The sequence below is a fragment of the Pipra filicauda genome, unplaced genomic scaffold (assembly GCF_003945595.2).
Source record: "Pipra filicauda isolate LSUMZ 115617 unplaced genomic scaffold, ASM394559v2 scaffold123_size2130275_pilon, whole genome shotgun sequence".
Classification (NCBI taxonomy): Eukaryota; Metazoa; Chordata; class Aves; order Passeriformes; family Pipridae; genus Pipra; species Pipra filicauda.
In genome coordinates this window covers 1,103,584-1,121,713 of record NW_024103696.1, presented here as the reverse complement: position 1 = coordinate 1,121,713, position 18,130 = coordinate 1,103,584, and the positions used below count along the sequence as shown (strand labels likewise).

General features: G+C 37.4%; 1 protein-coding gene across 10 annotated transcripts in view; it reads left to right on the top strand.

The window, feature by feature from the left end:
* The window catches only part of ADGRB3 (adhesion G protein-coupled receptor B3), a 463,218-nt gene that overhangs the window by 206,329 nt on the left and 238,759 nt on the right, over positions 1-18,130 (top strand). For all 10 annotated transcript variants that reach the window (XM_027713236.2, XM_027713240.2, XM_027713243.2 and 7 more), the window contains 2 exons: positions 277-383; positions 17,035-17,229. In XM_027713236.2, coding sequence (XP_027569037.2) covers positions 277-383; positions 17,035-17,229 — 302 coding nt within the window. The remainder of the gene's footprint in view (positions 1-276; positions 384-17,034; positions 17,230-18,130) is intronic.

Below are 18,130 nucleotides of genomic sequence, written 5' to 3'. Positions count from 1 at the left end.
GCTGAGGAAAAATCAGTTTGACTGGACCTACCAGGCGAAGTGATGAAAATGAAGCAAAACATAAACATTTTTAAGAAAACAATGATAAAAAGTGATCAAGTATACATTGAAATGTATTTTGAAATCTTACACTAATCTCTATATACTGATCATCATTACATGAAATTGTTTCTGTGTGTGCTTTTAAAATAGTATGAAATATAGTTTAAATAAGGTTCATTCTTGCCAATTGCTCTGACTTATATAAATATTTTCTGTCTTCTTTGTGTCTTACAGGCACCACTAGCAGACGCTGCTCTCTCAGTGTTCATGGAGTGGCCTTTTGGGAACATCCAAGCTTTGCTAGATGCATATCAAATGAGTACAGACACTTGCAGCATTCAGTAGGTGCAAAGCCAGCTTTAGTACTTGCTCTGTTTATTCATTACTAATTATTGGTGTGCAAAAAAAACTACTTTACTCTTGGATTTCTGATAAGAAATGCCAAGAAGAAAATAGACCTGAGAAATAATAATTTATATTAATGGATATTATTTGGATCTTGTATATTACTGGCATTTGTGAAGTAACCTTTGTCTTACTGTAGAAGTGGAAAAATGAATCAGATTCCCTTCTTTCATATCCACTGTGTGAAATTTTTATAGGGGTAATTTTTTCAGAGGTAAGACATATTTTGGTTTATTAGAAAATGAGATACGAATAAATAGGATTTTCTAGAAGAGTGACTTGCTGAGGATTTTATAATACCATGAATTCTTTAATTGCAGACTAGAAAGCCAGGAACGATATTTCTTTTTGCTATCGAATTTAGAACTTCGCCTTTGAATGTAACAATAGGAAATGATTATAGGGTAAAGCAATTGCAGTGTCTTGGAAAAAATAAAGTAACTGTAGATGAAGAATTATTATGTGATGTTTTACAGTATGCCTAAAGAAAAGTTTCTTTGCAAGCATATGCATTATACATTTATCTACTGCCTAAATACGTTTACATGCATGGATGTAATACATTGTGAATTAGAAATATACCACCATGGTATATGCTAGGTATATTGATTACACCGTGATTCCATAGCTGAAGCATTCATCCAGGTTAATACTATAGTGGGAGGCGCGCCTTTGAAGGTTCTCATGGACAATGGTTTTTGCCTGCATGATATATTTTACTGACACTCTTATTACTCTGACTCCTTTTCCAAAGGCCACTGCTCCATTTATCATTCAGCAGAGGGACACTAATTCAGCGCTGTGCTTCATAACTTCCAACCTCTCAACCAAGTGCAACATTTCTGTAACATGTTTAAAAATCTTTGGGGGCTTAAAAAGCAGTAACCTGGCTGTCATCCCTCAAATCTGGATTGCTACTTAGAGAAGATTTTGATGAATACCTTTGAGCTGCATTTCTATTTCATTAGATCCAACTTATTTGGGGGATAGGATTCAGTTTCAGGGAAGGCCAAAGCAAGAATAATTTTTAAAACAAGACAGAATAGATTGTCAAAGGAATTTTTCCCTACTACATAGAAACTTTTCTATTTTATATAGCTTTCTGCATGTTTGTCTTTCCTCTTAATGTTCGTGCTCAAAAAACACATTGAGTTGGCTGTAACTGTTTTGCATTTAATATTTTTGTTATTTTATTTCTTTTGCAACAGCTTATGTCTAAGCTAGTTTGCAACTCAAGGAGTGGGAAATGCTGTTTCATGCTATTCAGTGGTTTGACTTAACTGGCTAACTTTTGGTGAGGCACTGATAGTTTTTCAAAAGCTGCAAGTTTGCCTAGGGGTCATTGTTGAACAAAAGAAGGCATTTCTAACCCAGATCAGATTTATATTTTCTTCTATATTTCCTTTTTCAAAATATTAAATATTAATAGACCACACTATGAAATATTCGATTTACCAAGTAACATTTAAAAATAGGTAAAGCTTCTTTAAAATTGCACAAGCACCTAAACATATCTTAATGCTACACAAAATTTCAGTCCAGCTTATATGTGTATAAATTAAAGGAGAAAAGTGGATTCCTTTTACATTTGAGAGCTGTTCACAAAGAAAACTGGCCTATCTTACATCTTACTGCTTCTCAAAGTGAACAACGTAGCATATTTAAAGAATCAGAGAAAATAGAGGTAACGACCTATAAGGTCATCGCCCTGCAAATGTAGGCTTGTCCCCCCACGATACATATGTTAGTTCCATAAATCCCTGAAAATAGGGCTTTATAAGGAAGCTGCTGACAGACGGTGTTGCTATAATAAATATGTGTGCTTATGAAAGCAATTATGAGATGCCTCAGTGTGCTTAATTTACCAATAAAATTATTTTACTAACTCAGACCAGGAGTGGGGGGTTGTCACTCAGTTCTGTGAGTGTTCCCATAAAATCTGAGTCTGAGCTGAATTCCTTTCATTTATTATCTGAAATACATAAAAGAAAAGTAGGTCTTCAAAAAAAACAATGTTTCTGAAGTTGATTTAAAGCAGTTGATATGCATACTTACAATACTTAATACATTAAAGCATAGAATACAGACAGGTGCCTGTCTCTTTGCCCTCCAAACAAGCCAGATCTGATCCAGAACCAGCCCAGAAATCATGTATGCTGTGCCTAAGAAAATACTCTATAAAGAAAAGTGTTTCATATGATAGGAGCCAGAAAATACTGCTTTGGCCACAGACCCTGCTACCCTGGCTACACAGGTGCTGGACTGGAAGCTTAGTTACACTAGTAAATAAAACTAAACAAGGCGACTGCCCAAGCTTAAAAACTGTCCTTGTAGTCATCTACACTGTTTAACTGTGTATCTGTTAGCATGCTCCCTGACATCATTTAAGACCGTAACAGTGAAGACTCTCCCAAACAATACCTACCATCCTTTAGAGGATAGCATAGCAGAGAGACCATTGTCAGCAGGCAATAAAAGCATAGTTTTCTGGGACAGAGGAGGGATAAAGAGTTTAACTTGAGGGAACCAGAATTCTTTCCTATGTATAGTGTAGAATTTTGCCACATAACTACAGGTGATTGACCCCTGAAAACTGTTTCCTTACTGTATGTAACTACAGTAGGTTCACTGCCTCATGCACAAAGCTTCTTTTATTTTTACAATTTTTTCTATTATTCACCTTGAAGTGACGTGGGACAAAGCTCCACCCTTAATAAGCAGTATTAAAGTAGCAGAAACCCAGTGCACCACATCTCTATTTTTTGTTGATGGGGAACTGAGTGAGACTAATAAAGCAGGAAATTTATCTCCAGTCTTCTGAGTTAGTGTCTAGCCACTTTTCCATCTTAATGTTCCTGCCTCTCCATAGGACAGCACAGAAAATCCCTGGCATGGTAAAAATATAATAACTACAGGGCTTTCTGAAGAGACTTATGCACTTGAACATGATGAAATAGTAAGGGGAATGGTTTGACTTGTGACGATCTGCAGTTAGTTTATGTCTTTCAAGGGCACAGTGCCCTACACAATTCATGTATAGGAGCTCGAGTAAAAGCAGTTAATGGAATGATGCACTTCAGCTATGCCACAAATGTACAGCCTGCACTTCCATTAGTTTATTTTACCTCGTGCACTATGGAATACAAGTTCCTTTTAAAACTCAGGATAACAATTAGATCTCTTTGCATAATGGAACCAATTAGTCATGAATAATTATTCCAACATTTGATATAAATCAGTCATCAAATGAATTCACAAATACTGTTTGATCAGCTTATACAGCTGGTTGACTAATATGAAAATTTATCGATTGAACATATTAAGGGACAAAAATGCCCAAGTCCATGAAACAAACCTTCGGGAAATTATTTGCTTAACTCTAATAATAATACTTAAAGAACCTAATTAGGGTCATTCTTCCTAGAGCACTATAAGTAGAAAATGCAAAGTGATAAATAGGTATACTTTGCCTTCTGGAATCATAACCTAGAGGATCAAGCAATAATTTAATGAACAGAAAAAGAAACATCACAGACTATATATCAGCTTTTTTTCTAGTTTTCTTGCATTGTCGTAATATGCTTGCAGTACCTGCAGCTTTGCATTAAGAAAATGTTTTTAGTCAAGCATGGTGTTTCAGGACTAACAGTCATCCTTGCAGCTAAGAAGGAATATTTTGCCCAGTGATGTGCAATTTGTTAAATGTCTCCTTGAGAAAGAGGAGATAACAACAAACAAATTCTTCAAAGTGTCTTTTTTCTTGTGGATAGAGATGAAGTAAAGTCATACATTTTAATAAAATCTAGTTCCTTCTGGATAGTTCTTGGTCACATACTGATCACCAGATTTTAGTTAATGGGGAGGAATTTCCTTGCCTTCTCTAATTCCAGATTAAATTTTCGGAATTTGGAGGATTTTCTCCCCTCTGTTGGATAGACATGGTTTGGGTTTTCAGACCATTTTGCCAAATCAGTTACTACTGTAGCAGAAGTTTCTAAAGCCTATTCTCTACCGTTGGCATATAGTTTCGTTTTCTGAAAACTGAACTCCTTAAGTCTAACTAACACATTTTAATCTCTTTAAAGTGTGTCTGTTGCTAGCTTAATGGACTGTTATATGTAAAAAGGCACATTAGATGATGATCTAATGACCCAAACATAGTCTGTATAATATTATGAAGTATGCTACTCATTACTAATTATCTTCTTTTGATCTGGAAGCAGAAAATGGTCTGCCTAATTATTTGATGTAGAATTGTTTGCTTTAGCTAGTACTTGGTTAATTTGGACTAGTGTCATCTGAAGTGTTGTTTGGGTTTTTTTACTTTATTTGGATAAACAGGGCAAAGTCTTTCCTGAGACAAAGAAATCTCATGCTGTGATTGGATATGAGTGACTGCTTGACCAAGAATAGAATGAGCGATTAGGAGCCCACAGGCCTATTTCAGATGGTACCTCACTTCCATACTCTTTTGAAGCCTATTGAATTTGGTATACTACAAGAAATAAGACTAGGAAGCAAGATCCCAGCATTGGGAATATCCTATATTATCCTGCTTCCAAGAGGCATAGTTAAAGTCTTCTTCATCTATTCTTAATCCATTCTACAGATAATAGGCACCTAAATTAGAAAAAACAGCAAAACAAACAAAACAAAGTGAAAAACCAAACTGCCACAAGAATCCACTCATACCCTCTTCAATTGCCCAAAATCTAAAAACCAGGAAACAAAAGACTTGAATGGGATTAAATGCAGAAATAAAAATGGGATTAAAATAGTTAATTATAGAAGAACGATGAGTTTACATAGTTTATGAGCTCTTTAGGAATTGATTATGGAAGCCTTTATTACCATTTTAAATTAATACTATTAATGAATAAGATCTCACCATGTAGTATTAAAAACTGATTTTGTGAAAATGGAGAAAATGCTTGAATATATAAGGCTATTTCTATTTTCTCCTCTGTTATGCATTCATACTAAGTAATAGGATTTATTGAATTACAAAAAAAATTAAATTCTGAGGGATCTTCTTAAAAAATATTAGTAATATATAACTGTCTTATCACACACTGGAATAGCCCTTTTGCCTAAAGTGAGATTTCCTCTATATGTCTTTTGGACACTCCAGTTTGGAAGAGATTTGTACTGTGCTCATAAATAATGACTCAAGCTAAAGCCTGTCATCTAGAAACTTTGTTTCTGAAGGTCATCTCCAACATTATCAGAAAATCTCTACTAGTACAGCCCATTATATAAAGCTATGTAACACAGCTTTCTAACCTGGATGATGAAATTCTACATTAAATTGCCATGATAAAATTGAGGTAGTAATTTCTTAGAATCATAGAATCATAGAATGGTTTCAGTTGGATCAGACCCTAAAACTCATCTAGTTCCATCCCCTCACTGCCATGTCCAGGGACACCTTCCACAAGATCAGGTTGCTCAAAGCCCTGTCCAACCTTGAACTTCCAGGGGTGGAGCATTCACAACTTCCACTGCCTCACCACACTCACAGTAAAGAATTTCTCTCTAATATCTAGTCTAAATGTACTTTCAGTGTGAAGCCATTCCTCCTTGTCCTGTCACTGCATGACCTTGTAAAAAGGTGCTGAAAGGCTACTGTGAGGTCTTCCTGGAGGCTTTTCCCCAGCTGAACAGTCCAAATTCCTACAGCCTTTCCTCATAGGAGTGGTGCTCCAGTCCTCTGATCATCTTTGTAGCCCTCCTCTGGACTTGCTCCAACAGGTCTATGTTCTTCTTATGTTGAGGGCCCCAGAGTGGAACACAGTGCCACTTTGAGTGATATAACACCCAATATAACACATTCCTGCAAAATGGGGTGCTTTTTATTGGAAAGTGGGAAAACTAAAACATCTCTTAACTCTTGAGAGTTACAAAGGAAAAATCTGCATATGAATTATCACACTGATGTCAAAATATTAGCACTTAAGCATGGGAAGTTATGCAGGTGAATTTTTACATATGAAACTAATAATATAGCCATAAAAATGCTTTTCGGCTGCTTCTGCTCATACTATAATTTTGTTTCCACTTTTTCCACAGCAGTGTTAGTCATAATTTTGCAAGTGCTTGGCTAAAATATAATTTGATAAAAAGAACTCTGAGGTGAATAATGATTTGCTCAGCTGCAGCTCATTAGAGATGATTTTGTTTTTCCAAATTATATTACAAGGGCAGCATATCAGCCTGTCCATGTACTCCTCACTGAAATGGCTGCTGTACTCTGGGGAATGAAAGGCTTCCTCCTAAAAAATTTACTGCTCTTTTTTTTTTTTTTGTTGCTAGTTTAGTGCTTCATTTCTTTTTATATAGCTGCAGAGCAAAGCAGCCAGGCTTGGTTTTATGGATTTGAATGCAGGGGCCTCAATAACAAGATTTTTGTTCAGCCTCAGTCTGTACTTACACTGGTATACACCAGCTGTTCATCTTCACCTTTGCAGCCTTTGACAGGCAGGGGTGTTATATCAGTAAATGCCTTGCCTTGCTTCCCTTGTAAGCCCAGAATATGTAGGAGTCAGCTCTGTTTTGTCACTTCCATTATCTTGACTGGAGGATGACAAACTTTTCTCTCATCAGAGAACAACTGATCAAGAGAGTGCAACAGGCAACTGTTTTCCCCTGCCTCACTAACATTTTCCCATTCTACACAGAAGATTAAAACTTCAGGGAAAAAAAAGCTAATGACTTCAGTACCACTGTTGCCTTAATGGTGAAGGCATTCATTTGGTTCTGAGAAAGCTTCACCTGCTCTGGCCTGCCAAACTTATTGCATGGGATGAAATGTTGTGGGTTTGAGTGCTTTTAACACCACGTTATAAAGTTAGTACGGTTTTCACAGTCTTCTAACAGATCTGCTTCATCCTCTATAGATATATATGCTCTTAGCCAAAGAAAGGAAATAACCCCATACTTCAGGCACTCATATGAACTACGTAGTATAGAAATCAACTGCTCCATCCCAAGTGAATGCTTTTTTTCATAACTAACCGTGTTACAGTAGGCACCAGAAATTAGTAACTTAGGATCAGTAAAGTGAAATGTGTTGAAAGCTACTCTGGTACCTTCTCCATTCATGACATTTTAGTGCTTTATTTCACCAACATACACCTCAAACTGGCCTGGCTGAACATAGAGCTGTGGCTGGAACTCAGGAAAAAAAGATGACTTTATGACATTGGGGAAAGGGGGCAGACAACGCAGGAGGACTGTGAGAATGTCATGATGTTATGTAGGGAGAAAATCAAAAGGGCCAAAGCCCAACTAGAACTTAATATATATATTAACTTATAATTTTTACTACTGTAAAAAACAATTAAAAATATTTCTATAACTACGTTAGCAACAAAAGGAGGGCTAAGGAGAATCTCCATCCTTTCCTGGATACAGGGGAAACATAATGATGTAGGATGAGAAAAATACTGATGTACTTAATGCCTTCTTTCCCTCAGTCTTTATTCATAAGACCAGTTGCTCTCCAGGTAACCAGTCTGGAAAACAGGGACAGGGAGCAGAATGAAACCCCCATAATCCAAGGGGAAATGGTCAGTGATCTGCTAGACTATGTAGACACATGAGTCTATGCAACTGAATGGGATGCATCCAGTGGTACTGAGGGAGTTAGAGGAAGTGCTCCCTGAGACACTTCCCATTATTTGTCAGCAGTCCTGGCTAACCAGGGAAGTCCCAGCTGACTGAAAGTTAGCAAATGTGATGCTCTTCTACATGAAGGGCCAGAAGGAGGATCCAGGGAACTACAGACCAGTCAGCTTGACCTCAGTGTTGGGGAAGGTCATGGAGTGGATCATCCTGAGTGCCACCACATGGCATGTGCAGGACAACTAGGGGACCAGGCCCAGCCAGAATGGGTTTAGGTAAGGCAGGTCCTGCTTAACCAACCTGATCTTTTATAACAAGTTAAAACCTCTAGGGGATGTAGTCTACCTGGACATCAGTAAGGCCTTTGGCACTGTCTCCAATGGCATTCTCCTGGAGAAATTGGCTTCCCATTACTTGAATGGATGCACTGTTCACTGGGTAAAAAACTTTGGATGGCTGCATCCAGAGACTGGTGGTGAGTGGAGTTACATCCAGTGGGCAGCTGGTCACTAGTGGGTTTCCCCAGGATATTGGGTCAAGTCCTGTTAATATCTTCACTTATGACCTGGATGAGGGGATCAAGTGCACCCTCAGTCAGTTTGCCTATGACACCAAATTGAACAGGTGTGTTGACCTACTGGAGTGCAGGAAGGCTCTGCCAAGGAGTCTGGACAGGCTGGATCAGTGGGCCAGGTATGAGGTTCAACCAGGCCAGGTTCCGGGTCCTGCACTTGTGTCACAACAACCCCATGCACCTCTACAGGCTGGGGGCAAAATGGCTGGAAAGCCTGCCCAGTGGAAAAGGACCTTGGGATGCTGATCAACAGTCAGCTGAACATGAGCCATCAGTGAGCCCAGGTGGCCAAGAAGGCTAGTGGCATCCTGGCCTGTATCAGGAATAGTGTGGCCAGCAGGACAAGGGAGGGCAGTGTTCATCCCTTGTACTTGGCATTGGTGAGGCCACACCTTGAGTCCTGTGTCCAGTTCTGGGCCCCTCACTACAAGAAAGACACTGAGGTGCTGGAGCGTGTCTAGAGAAGGGCGACGAAGCTGGTGAAGGGTCTGGAGCACAAGTCTTATGAGGAGCAGCTGAGAGAGCTGAGGTTGTTTAGCCTGGAAAAGAGGAGGCTCAGGGAGAACCGTATTGCTCTCTACAGCTACCTGAAAGGAAGTCTCCTCTCCCAGGTAACTAGTAACAGGATGAGAGGAAATGGCCTCAAATTGCACCAGGGGAGGTTTAGTTTAAATATTATAAAAAGATTTTTCCTGGAAAGGATTGTCAAGCTTTGAAACAGATTACTGAGGGAGGTGATGGAGTCTCCATCTCTGGAGTTATTTAAAAGATGTATAGATGTGGCACTAGTGGACATGGTTTAGTGGTGGACTTGGATATGCTGTGTTAACAGTTGAACTCAATGATATTAAAGGTCCTTTGCAACTTAAATAATTCTATGATTCTATGATCTTGCCAACATGTACATGCACATTAATCTTAGAGATACTATAGAATGGGAGAAAACATCTACCTGCTTTTCTACACAAGCACATCACAATTTAATTCAACTTGGAAAGACAATTCAACCTGGAAAGCTGCTTTTCTTCCTTTCTGCTTTTGAATATCTGCTTTTTAATAGCCAACCATTCCCCCTTGTTAAATTCAAAGAAAAGTCCCCACTAACATCTGAGGACCTATAATAATTTTTCCATGTCTGGAGGAGACACATTTACCAAAGAGGAATGTGTGTGTTAAATGAAATGTGCTCCTGTGTTTGTGGCTGCTGCTGTGTCTGCAGCAATGAGCAGCTGAGTGTTCCCTGATCATATTGATATTCCAAACCAATCAACACTGCAGCCACATGTGAACTACACTGGGGTCTGGCCAGAGGTAAAGCAATAGAAGGCCATTTAAGAACTCAATACAGAAAGAATTAATCTAATTTTCCCTTAAAGTCTACAAGAACTGCAGGAACCTTCACTCCAACTGAATGCAGCATTAGCTGCAGAATGACTGCACGAATTTGGCTTGGCAGCTAGAGGCAAAAAAGTGGTCACAGCGTCTTACACTTACAGCCTTGCTTTTTTGCCCACTGTTTCATTTGTTGCATTCCCTCACCATGTTTTAGTTCAGGTTTGTTAAGTATGTGAGACACAAAGGATTTTTCTTGTTTATTACTTAATGCAGTACTCTCATGCAGAAATTAAGGCTCCCTGATAATGCTAATTTTCTTGAAGAAACCATTTTGGCTTGTCCTGCAAACAGAAGTGAATGTCATGGGAATGACTGTATAGAAACAAAACCAAATAAATACAGAAATTGGTTAAAATCAAATAGGCACATAAATTGAAGCATTTAATTAGACTTTATGTTTTAGGGACACATACTTACCAGGATGACCATGGAGCATAAAAAAAGAAAGGCAACTCATTTGTAGTACATCCCTTTGTGACCCCTAGCCTCAGCCATTCAGTCAGTATGGAGAACCAGGAGACTTTACCTCAAGCAATGTTATGTCTGTCATAGAATGAAAACAACCTTCTCAGAGTCGTCATTCTCTTTTTCCTCTCAACTCTTGCTCTTGTCAGGTTGCATTATACATAGATAACACAAATCTTGAAGACATGCCCTCTGGTTAAAAACTGAAACAATAACAACAGCAAGATCTCTCACACAGCACGCCAACGTGAGCGGAATTTAATCACAGATAATTGGAGCATTTAAGAGCAGTATTTAATAAAACAATAATAGAAATCTTGGTCAATAAACACAATGATAAGTATAAGGAAAAAAAAAAGAAGTGGTCTGTTTAATGATTATTCATTCCTCAACCCTAGAGTCATTTGTTACTCCACTGAAGAGCAGTCTTATCTATTCAAAATATGTATTAAAATGTTTTGTTGGATCCATCCACAAATTAAAATACTGAAATTTTATAATGACTTTCTCTGTTACCTATTTAGAGGTTATAGTTCAAGGACTAGAATTGACAATATTCATGACGATGATCATGATTTAAAAAAAAGGAATTATGTAATGGGATAAACTGGCAAAAAAAATCTCTTGAGCAACATGGTAGGAGTTTTCTTCTGAGAATGGAGAAAAAAGGTACAAAAAGCACCAAGCATCCCTCTGAGCTGTTCACATTCTTCTTCCAAAAGCGTTTTTGACCTCCAAAGATACTAGATGAGGTTTTCTTCGAAGATGCTTTTATACACCTCATCACATATAGAAGAGCACAATTTCCTGACATCTGTGCAGAGATTCAATTTACCTAAGATTAATGTCTAGAACAACACAGGATTCTGTGTGATTAATCTGCCTCCTTTTCTCTAAAAAGAAATCACTGTTGTGAGGAATATTTTGTTTAAGAATATTTGGAAGTATATGACAGTGGGAAGACTGTTTCTATATGGTGAAGTAATGCTCATTTTTCTTTTCATCAATATAAACTTAGAATAAGTTTCTTAAAGCACAAGGTTGCAGTGATTTCAGCCAAGTGCACTGAGACAGCTTGAAGCACAGTTCTGCAAAAACTTGGTGCAGCAGATTGCACACTGTGAGTGTATAAAAGCAGGAAGGCAAAAGTTCAGTTTCAGGGCACTCCTTACACTTCAGCTTTTCTGGTCGGGGTGAATTATAGGAGGCTTTAGTCTGGGTTTCAGAACATTTAAAGGGACCTGTTACAGAATTGTAGAACTGAAAGGAAATTCATGAGATCATCCAGTCCAAACTCTGGTTCTGTCAGAATCAACTGTACTTGTTATTCCCCACATTTTCTTTTTTTTGGTTGTTATTAAGGCCTCCAATATGGAAGTGTACATAGTTTCTTCAGGTACATCCTTACCTTTACAGTTGAAAAATTTTCCTTAATTTATACCCTTAATATTCTTTGACACAATATATACCAATTACTTTTTTTCCCTTTCCTGGTATACACAAAGGGAATATATGATTGCCTTGCTCTTTGCAGGAACTGTGTATGTTACGATGATTGAGATTGAGACTACTAAATAATTTCACTGATGACAAAGTGCAAAATTACTTTTTATTGCTTTAGCAGTGCCCTTCATAAAATGCTGAATATGGAAAAGAAAAAATCTCCTGCATGATGTTAGGTTATAAATATTCAGATGCATAACTGAAGATGCATATCTTTAGACCTTATTCTGTTTCCTTTAAAAGATGGATGAAATAATATTCTAGAACACTGAAACAGCCTGGAAATAAATGAATAAACTGTAAATAATTTATTATATTGAGGGAAAGTAAACGAAAGTTCTGTGCTAGAAGAGTTAAAGGACTATGTATTGATTATCAGAAAAAAAACAGCCTGTAAAGAAGTTTTCCTCAAATCTGAAAGAAAGCTCTATCTCACAATGACACCACGTTAGAGGTGTGATGTGAATGTTCTTACAATTTCTGCATCTTAAGAGCATTATGAAAAATATTTTATAAAATATTAGTGTTGAGTTGTGGAGGTACAAAGCAAAGTGGTTTGCAGATTAGAAGCAATTTCAGGATATATTTTTATTTCAAACTGTCTTTCCTCACTTCTATATAAGGCTTCCTAATTTGGGTTCTTATATTCCTTCTACCATAAAATGTATTAATGACATCATTAGTAATACCTAGCCATGAATCCATGAATCATAAAAAATAATGAAAAAAGATTGATTGTATAATCACTCTTCAAATTAATAATTCTATTCAGTCTTTTATAGGTTTCTTGAGGGTTCATTGTTTTCTGTCCTTTTAAACCACATCTATCTGTTAAGTTTGCAGTGATTATTATGCAGTAATAAATTTGTACTCCAGTGCTGGGGGCCTAGGAGATCTGACTTTGTAAAGAGGTATTTTTATTATATCATACTTTCTGATAAATCAGGGGACAAAGGCAGTTGGACCCTGAGTCAAAGTCCAGTTAAACAATTCAGTAATTTTTCAAGTATGCAGCCATATAGTGCAAGCAGCTAGAGGTTGGGCTGACAACTGAAGTGTCAGTTTAACAGCTGCTTCATTTCACTATCTCTCGGCTCATAAAGTTTATTTTTAATGAGTCTGCCTGTAAGACCACTAAAAAATGACCTTCACAGAGAACTACAAGGACCCACAGTGGTGGCCAAAATAGCTTTCTTGGGCAGTGTGTAATATCAGGCTGACCATAGCACAGAAAATAGGCAGTATGATGAGAAAGACATTATACTAACTCTTGATGAGAATATACCTACGACCTGAGGACCTCGCTGCCACTGTCCAAGCTCACTCGGCCCCGGCAGATGAACCTCAGGATCAAAGGGTGGGCTCAGTTCAGCGCACACTGTGTCTCACCTAAAAAATCCACTGCGCAGGCTCGAAGGCCTTACCCGCATTTGCAAAGCCCTGTATCACCAGCGCGCTTGTAACAATTGTGGGTGGAGACCTTTCCCGGATCTTCGTTCGCGAAGACTGGCCATGATGATGATGAGAACATTCTGTATTTTCATGCAGAAAGATTATTGTGATAGCTGTACAAGTAACCCACTACATTCAACTCATATTAATCTGGACACTTTCATTGGCTTTAATAATGTTGCACCAGTTTGCATCAACTGAGTGAATCACCTGTGATTTTGAAGTTGTGTTTAGGAGCTGTAAGCTGTTTTACAAGAAAATACATTATTTAACTTCCTATCACTGATAATGAAGAGACTGTTAATTCTTACATTCTTACATTAACAGAGACTGTTAATTCTTAATCCCTGTACATTGCTTGCTGGTCTTAGTCAAAACTCTCTCCTAATGAACTCTAATTTTCACCCACTTTCCTTACCTAAACACATTGCAACTTTCTGTTTTGTTACACTATTACTAAGACTATGCTGCTAGTCTAACTCAAGGCAGTGTGAGCCTGGAGGGGTAGCTGAATATCAGGGAAAGGAACTTCTGGGTTGGAGCTTGGGAGGATGAAAAAAAAGGTGCTCTTGAAACTGTGTATGAGTGGTGTGGCCAAGGGAAGGAAGGATACTTGGGTTGGGAAATTGAGATTTCTGAGTATGACATATTTTTTTTAAAAAAGTACCAAATTGAGCTGTAATTTTAAGAGCTAGTACATCTGAGGTACTTTAAAGCACCTGGTTACTTTTGAAGTAGGTGTAATAATTTAGTCCTGTGGCAATGTGGGCACTTGCTAGACCTTTTTTATCATTGTGTCCAAGAGCAACCAAAATGTCCTGCTGAAAGCACTAAAGGGTATACTACAATTCCCACTTCTGCTGCTAGAGATCTGTAAAATTTTGCACTGAAAAAAGAGCTTTACTTTTTCAAAAACATAAAACCCAGTCAAAACTAGGATAATTTTAATTTATTATTTGCATTCCAAAAGCAGCTGAGACCAAGACTTCTGTGCGCAATGAATGGTCCAAAACCATAACAATTTGGCCCCTACCGTCTTTAAAATGTGAGTTTAAAGTCTGGTAGGAGCATGAAAAAACAAATTGGAGGTGAACATACAGATGAAGCAAAAGGAAGGAAAATAATGCAATACAAAATAACCTGCTAAATAGTTTGACATTTTTCCTACCAGTGTTTATATAAGCATAAGAGCACAGTAGACTTCTTATGAGGATTGATCATATTGCTGTTATTCCTAGTATTGAAAAAACATTTTTGTTCTCCCTTAAACCCTGCCTTCAAGTTGTGTGACGCCTTTCCCACAGTACATCCTGGGGCACATGCTAGATTTGGGAGTTCAGCTTTATGGACCGTCTTTTGTGTTCTATGTCTTTTGGGCTTGACTAAAGGTGCACTGAATATTGTTCATCCTCAAAATCTGGAGATACATTCTGTGGTCAATGAACAGCTGGACGAGTTCCAGAAAAAGTTGTACTCTTATGTGTTACTGTGCTGGCTGATGTTCTTTTAGCTTGCTACTGAGACACAGCATGTGAGCAGATGAGGCAAATGGCAACATTTCACAGGAAAAATGCAAATCAAGTTCATCTTTGCTTCTGCTTGTTCCCAGGAAAGTAGTTCATAATGTTATGTGTACAATGTCAGATCCCTGAATTTACTGAAATTAATTTTCTTTAGTTATCACACCTTTTCCCCCACTATTATTTTCCTACATGATTACTGCCAAAGCCTACTTCTAAAAGGAATGGAAACTGCACAAAATTATGTCTGCAAGCAAGCATCTTGCCTGATTATTTATTACAATATTCTGGAGACTAAGGGAGGTATTTCTGCTGCAATATTTGTTAAAAAATCAAATAGACAAATTAATGGTCTCAGTTGTCACTGAATATTTTTTTCCTAAATATTAATCATACCATTGTGCTGGTGTACTCACAGTATAGAATAGATTTGCTCCCTGTCCATGATGCAGCGAGCAGGTATTCTCCCAAGTCTTAAGTATTTCTAGGGTTTTAGCAAGGCTTTTGTGGTTCATAACAATCCCCAGCTACTATTAGAGACGACTTAAGGCCATAGATGAAATTTGAAGTAGCCACTTTGCCCAACCCCAGCTGTGTTACATATATCTAGTTTACATGAAGACTGCTTAAGAATGTAACCAAAACATGAACCAACAGCATGAAAAAAAACCCAACTACTTAGAGTCTATATGTCAGAGGAGAATTGCATTTTTTAAACTTCTTGCACGAGAGTTATTTTGAACCCTTTCAAACACTGTGCTACTTTTGCTATATATTCTATCCTTTAGTCTATCCTTTTATTTCATGTTTTGTAACGAAGGCCCGCATATCCACACAAAGTGTCTGTGGAGATCTGGAAGTGGCAAAACTATCTTTACACTCTCCCTTCCACATCACCAACACATTGTCACAGAATCATAGAATCATCAAAGTTGGAAGAGACCTTCAAGATCGTCTAGTCCAACTGTATGTTACATTAGTAATTTTTCCCTCTATATATGTCAGTAGTAAGGTCAAGCCCCAAGCAATTAAAGATATATTTATAAAGATGGTGCCAGCGTTTTGGTTGTCAGTTGCATAGCATTTTCTCTTCATCCTTCCTGCTGAGAGTGGGGTCTGTCTAGAGTAATTTTCCTTTGTTTAAAACCCTTCCAATTCAGGATGTTCTGTGTTTCCATGAAAATTTAGCTTTCAATTTGAAAGAACTTGTTTTTGTATACATAAATTCATATGCATGTTTAAAAATAGGTTGTTTAACACATATGCTCTTTTTTTAGCCTTGCCTGGCCTTGTCATATCTTTGTGATACACTCTGCATCTTCCTGGGATGCTAGGTCAACTTTGAGAATTAATCAGATTCACAAGTCAGCTTCTTATCAGGAGTATAGTTCTACCAGCATATTTGTTTCGGATCACTAACCCTGAACAGATCTGCTGGGAGAGCTACTGCTAAAATGTACTCTCCCTTGCAGATACATAGGAGTAATTCATAATTTAATTTGCATTTGTTGGGAAAAGCAAACAGGATTGTTCCAAGTTAACATCTTTGCATTAGTGCTACAGAAGAAAGCACCATAATGCGCCTCCAACTAAACCATCTCTCTTGCACTGACTGGCTAAGATGGGCTGGCAGAGATGAAAGGTCTACTTTCCCATAGTAAATTAGATTTTAAATGTACTGCCTTAGTATTTATTCCTTTCAGAGCTCTTAGTTGTAAATGAGTGGCAGCCATGGTTGTACAGGTGTTCCTCGGAGGAAGGACAGTTCCTTGCTACATCATGGCAGTAGATTAAAGCCACAGTCTGGTCCATGAAGTTCCAAGAAGCAAATGATGAAACACAAGAAATTCAGAGTCTTTCAGTACAAAATTAATGATTCTCTGATAAAAATAATATTTCTGTCATCATAGTCTCTACTATTTTGTCTTATCTTTAACAGGACAAACCTATTTTTTTACTAGTTTTAATATTTAATATTTTGACTGTATTTAGAATTTATCATACCTTTTCCTCAGTAAAGTAGGTTCTGATATTAATTTTGATCTTCTGGTACAGATTAAGGAGCACCTCGCTAAGGGACAGAGGATGTTGGCTGGTGATGGCATGTCCCAAGTAACCAAGACACTGCTGGATTTAACGCAGAGGAAAAATTTTTATGCTGGAGACCTTCTAATTTCTGTGGAAATTCTCAGAAACGTTACAGACACATTTAAAAGAGCGAGTTATATCCCTGCGTCTGATGGGGTGCAGGTAGGAGAAACATTGGTAAGGTAATGTTTCATTACCCAAAAAAACCCCAAACAACTGATGGAGCTTTTGTCAGTACACTGCATGTCAACTGTTCTACCCACTGAATGATAGACATAAGCAGTGTTCACATAAAAGTAAGATACAAGTTTAAAATAGGAAAAAGACTCAACTGCATTTAATAAGACAAATATCTGAAACAATGCATCAAGTGAAAAATGTAAAATACTTTCTTTGTAACCTTCATTATCTTTGTCTTTCAAGGTTTGGTTTGATTGATAGGGATGTGTTGGTATTTTTTTGCACTAAGCATTTCACTAGTGTTGTTTGTTCCAGTACATTTCAGTTCAAAACTAGTTCATTTTTAGTTCAAAATCTCTCCACAATGTTATGTTATTCTGGCATCGCTTCTTCATTTCAGATAAATAAAGCTCATTAAAAGTGCACAGGAGTGATGGATAGTGCATTTGATATGAATTTTCTATTTCACATGTTAAATTAACTCTTCTTGTACAAGAGGACAAAGAAAACGCTGTCAGAGCTAAAACCACTATAATTATTTCTAGATAATAGGCTGCACAACTCATTCTGTAGTGTTGATTAAAATAAATATTACTGAGGACTTCTAAATCAGGATATTGGTTTCATCTGTATCTGAAAATCTAGACATTTTTCAAAGGTTGTAGATGTACTGAAAAAGAATACTGAGAAGGTAACTATATATATTATTTATGAAAAAGAGAGCTTAATGATCATTCATAAATTACTAATGAAGTTATTAATGCAGGTCACGTATACATATTTGTGTAATAGCAAACAGATTATAAATACACTTGGGAATGTATGCATGTAGATGAAGGGAGATATCTTGGAAAAGACAACTTTTCCATAGTTAAGTTTTCAA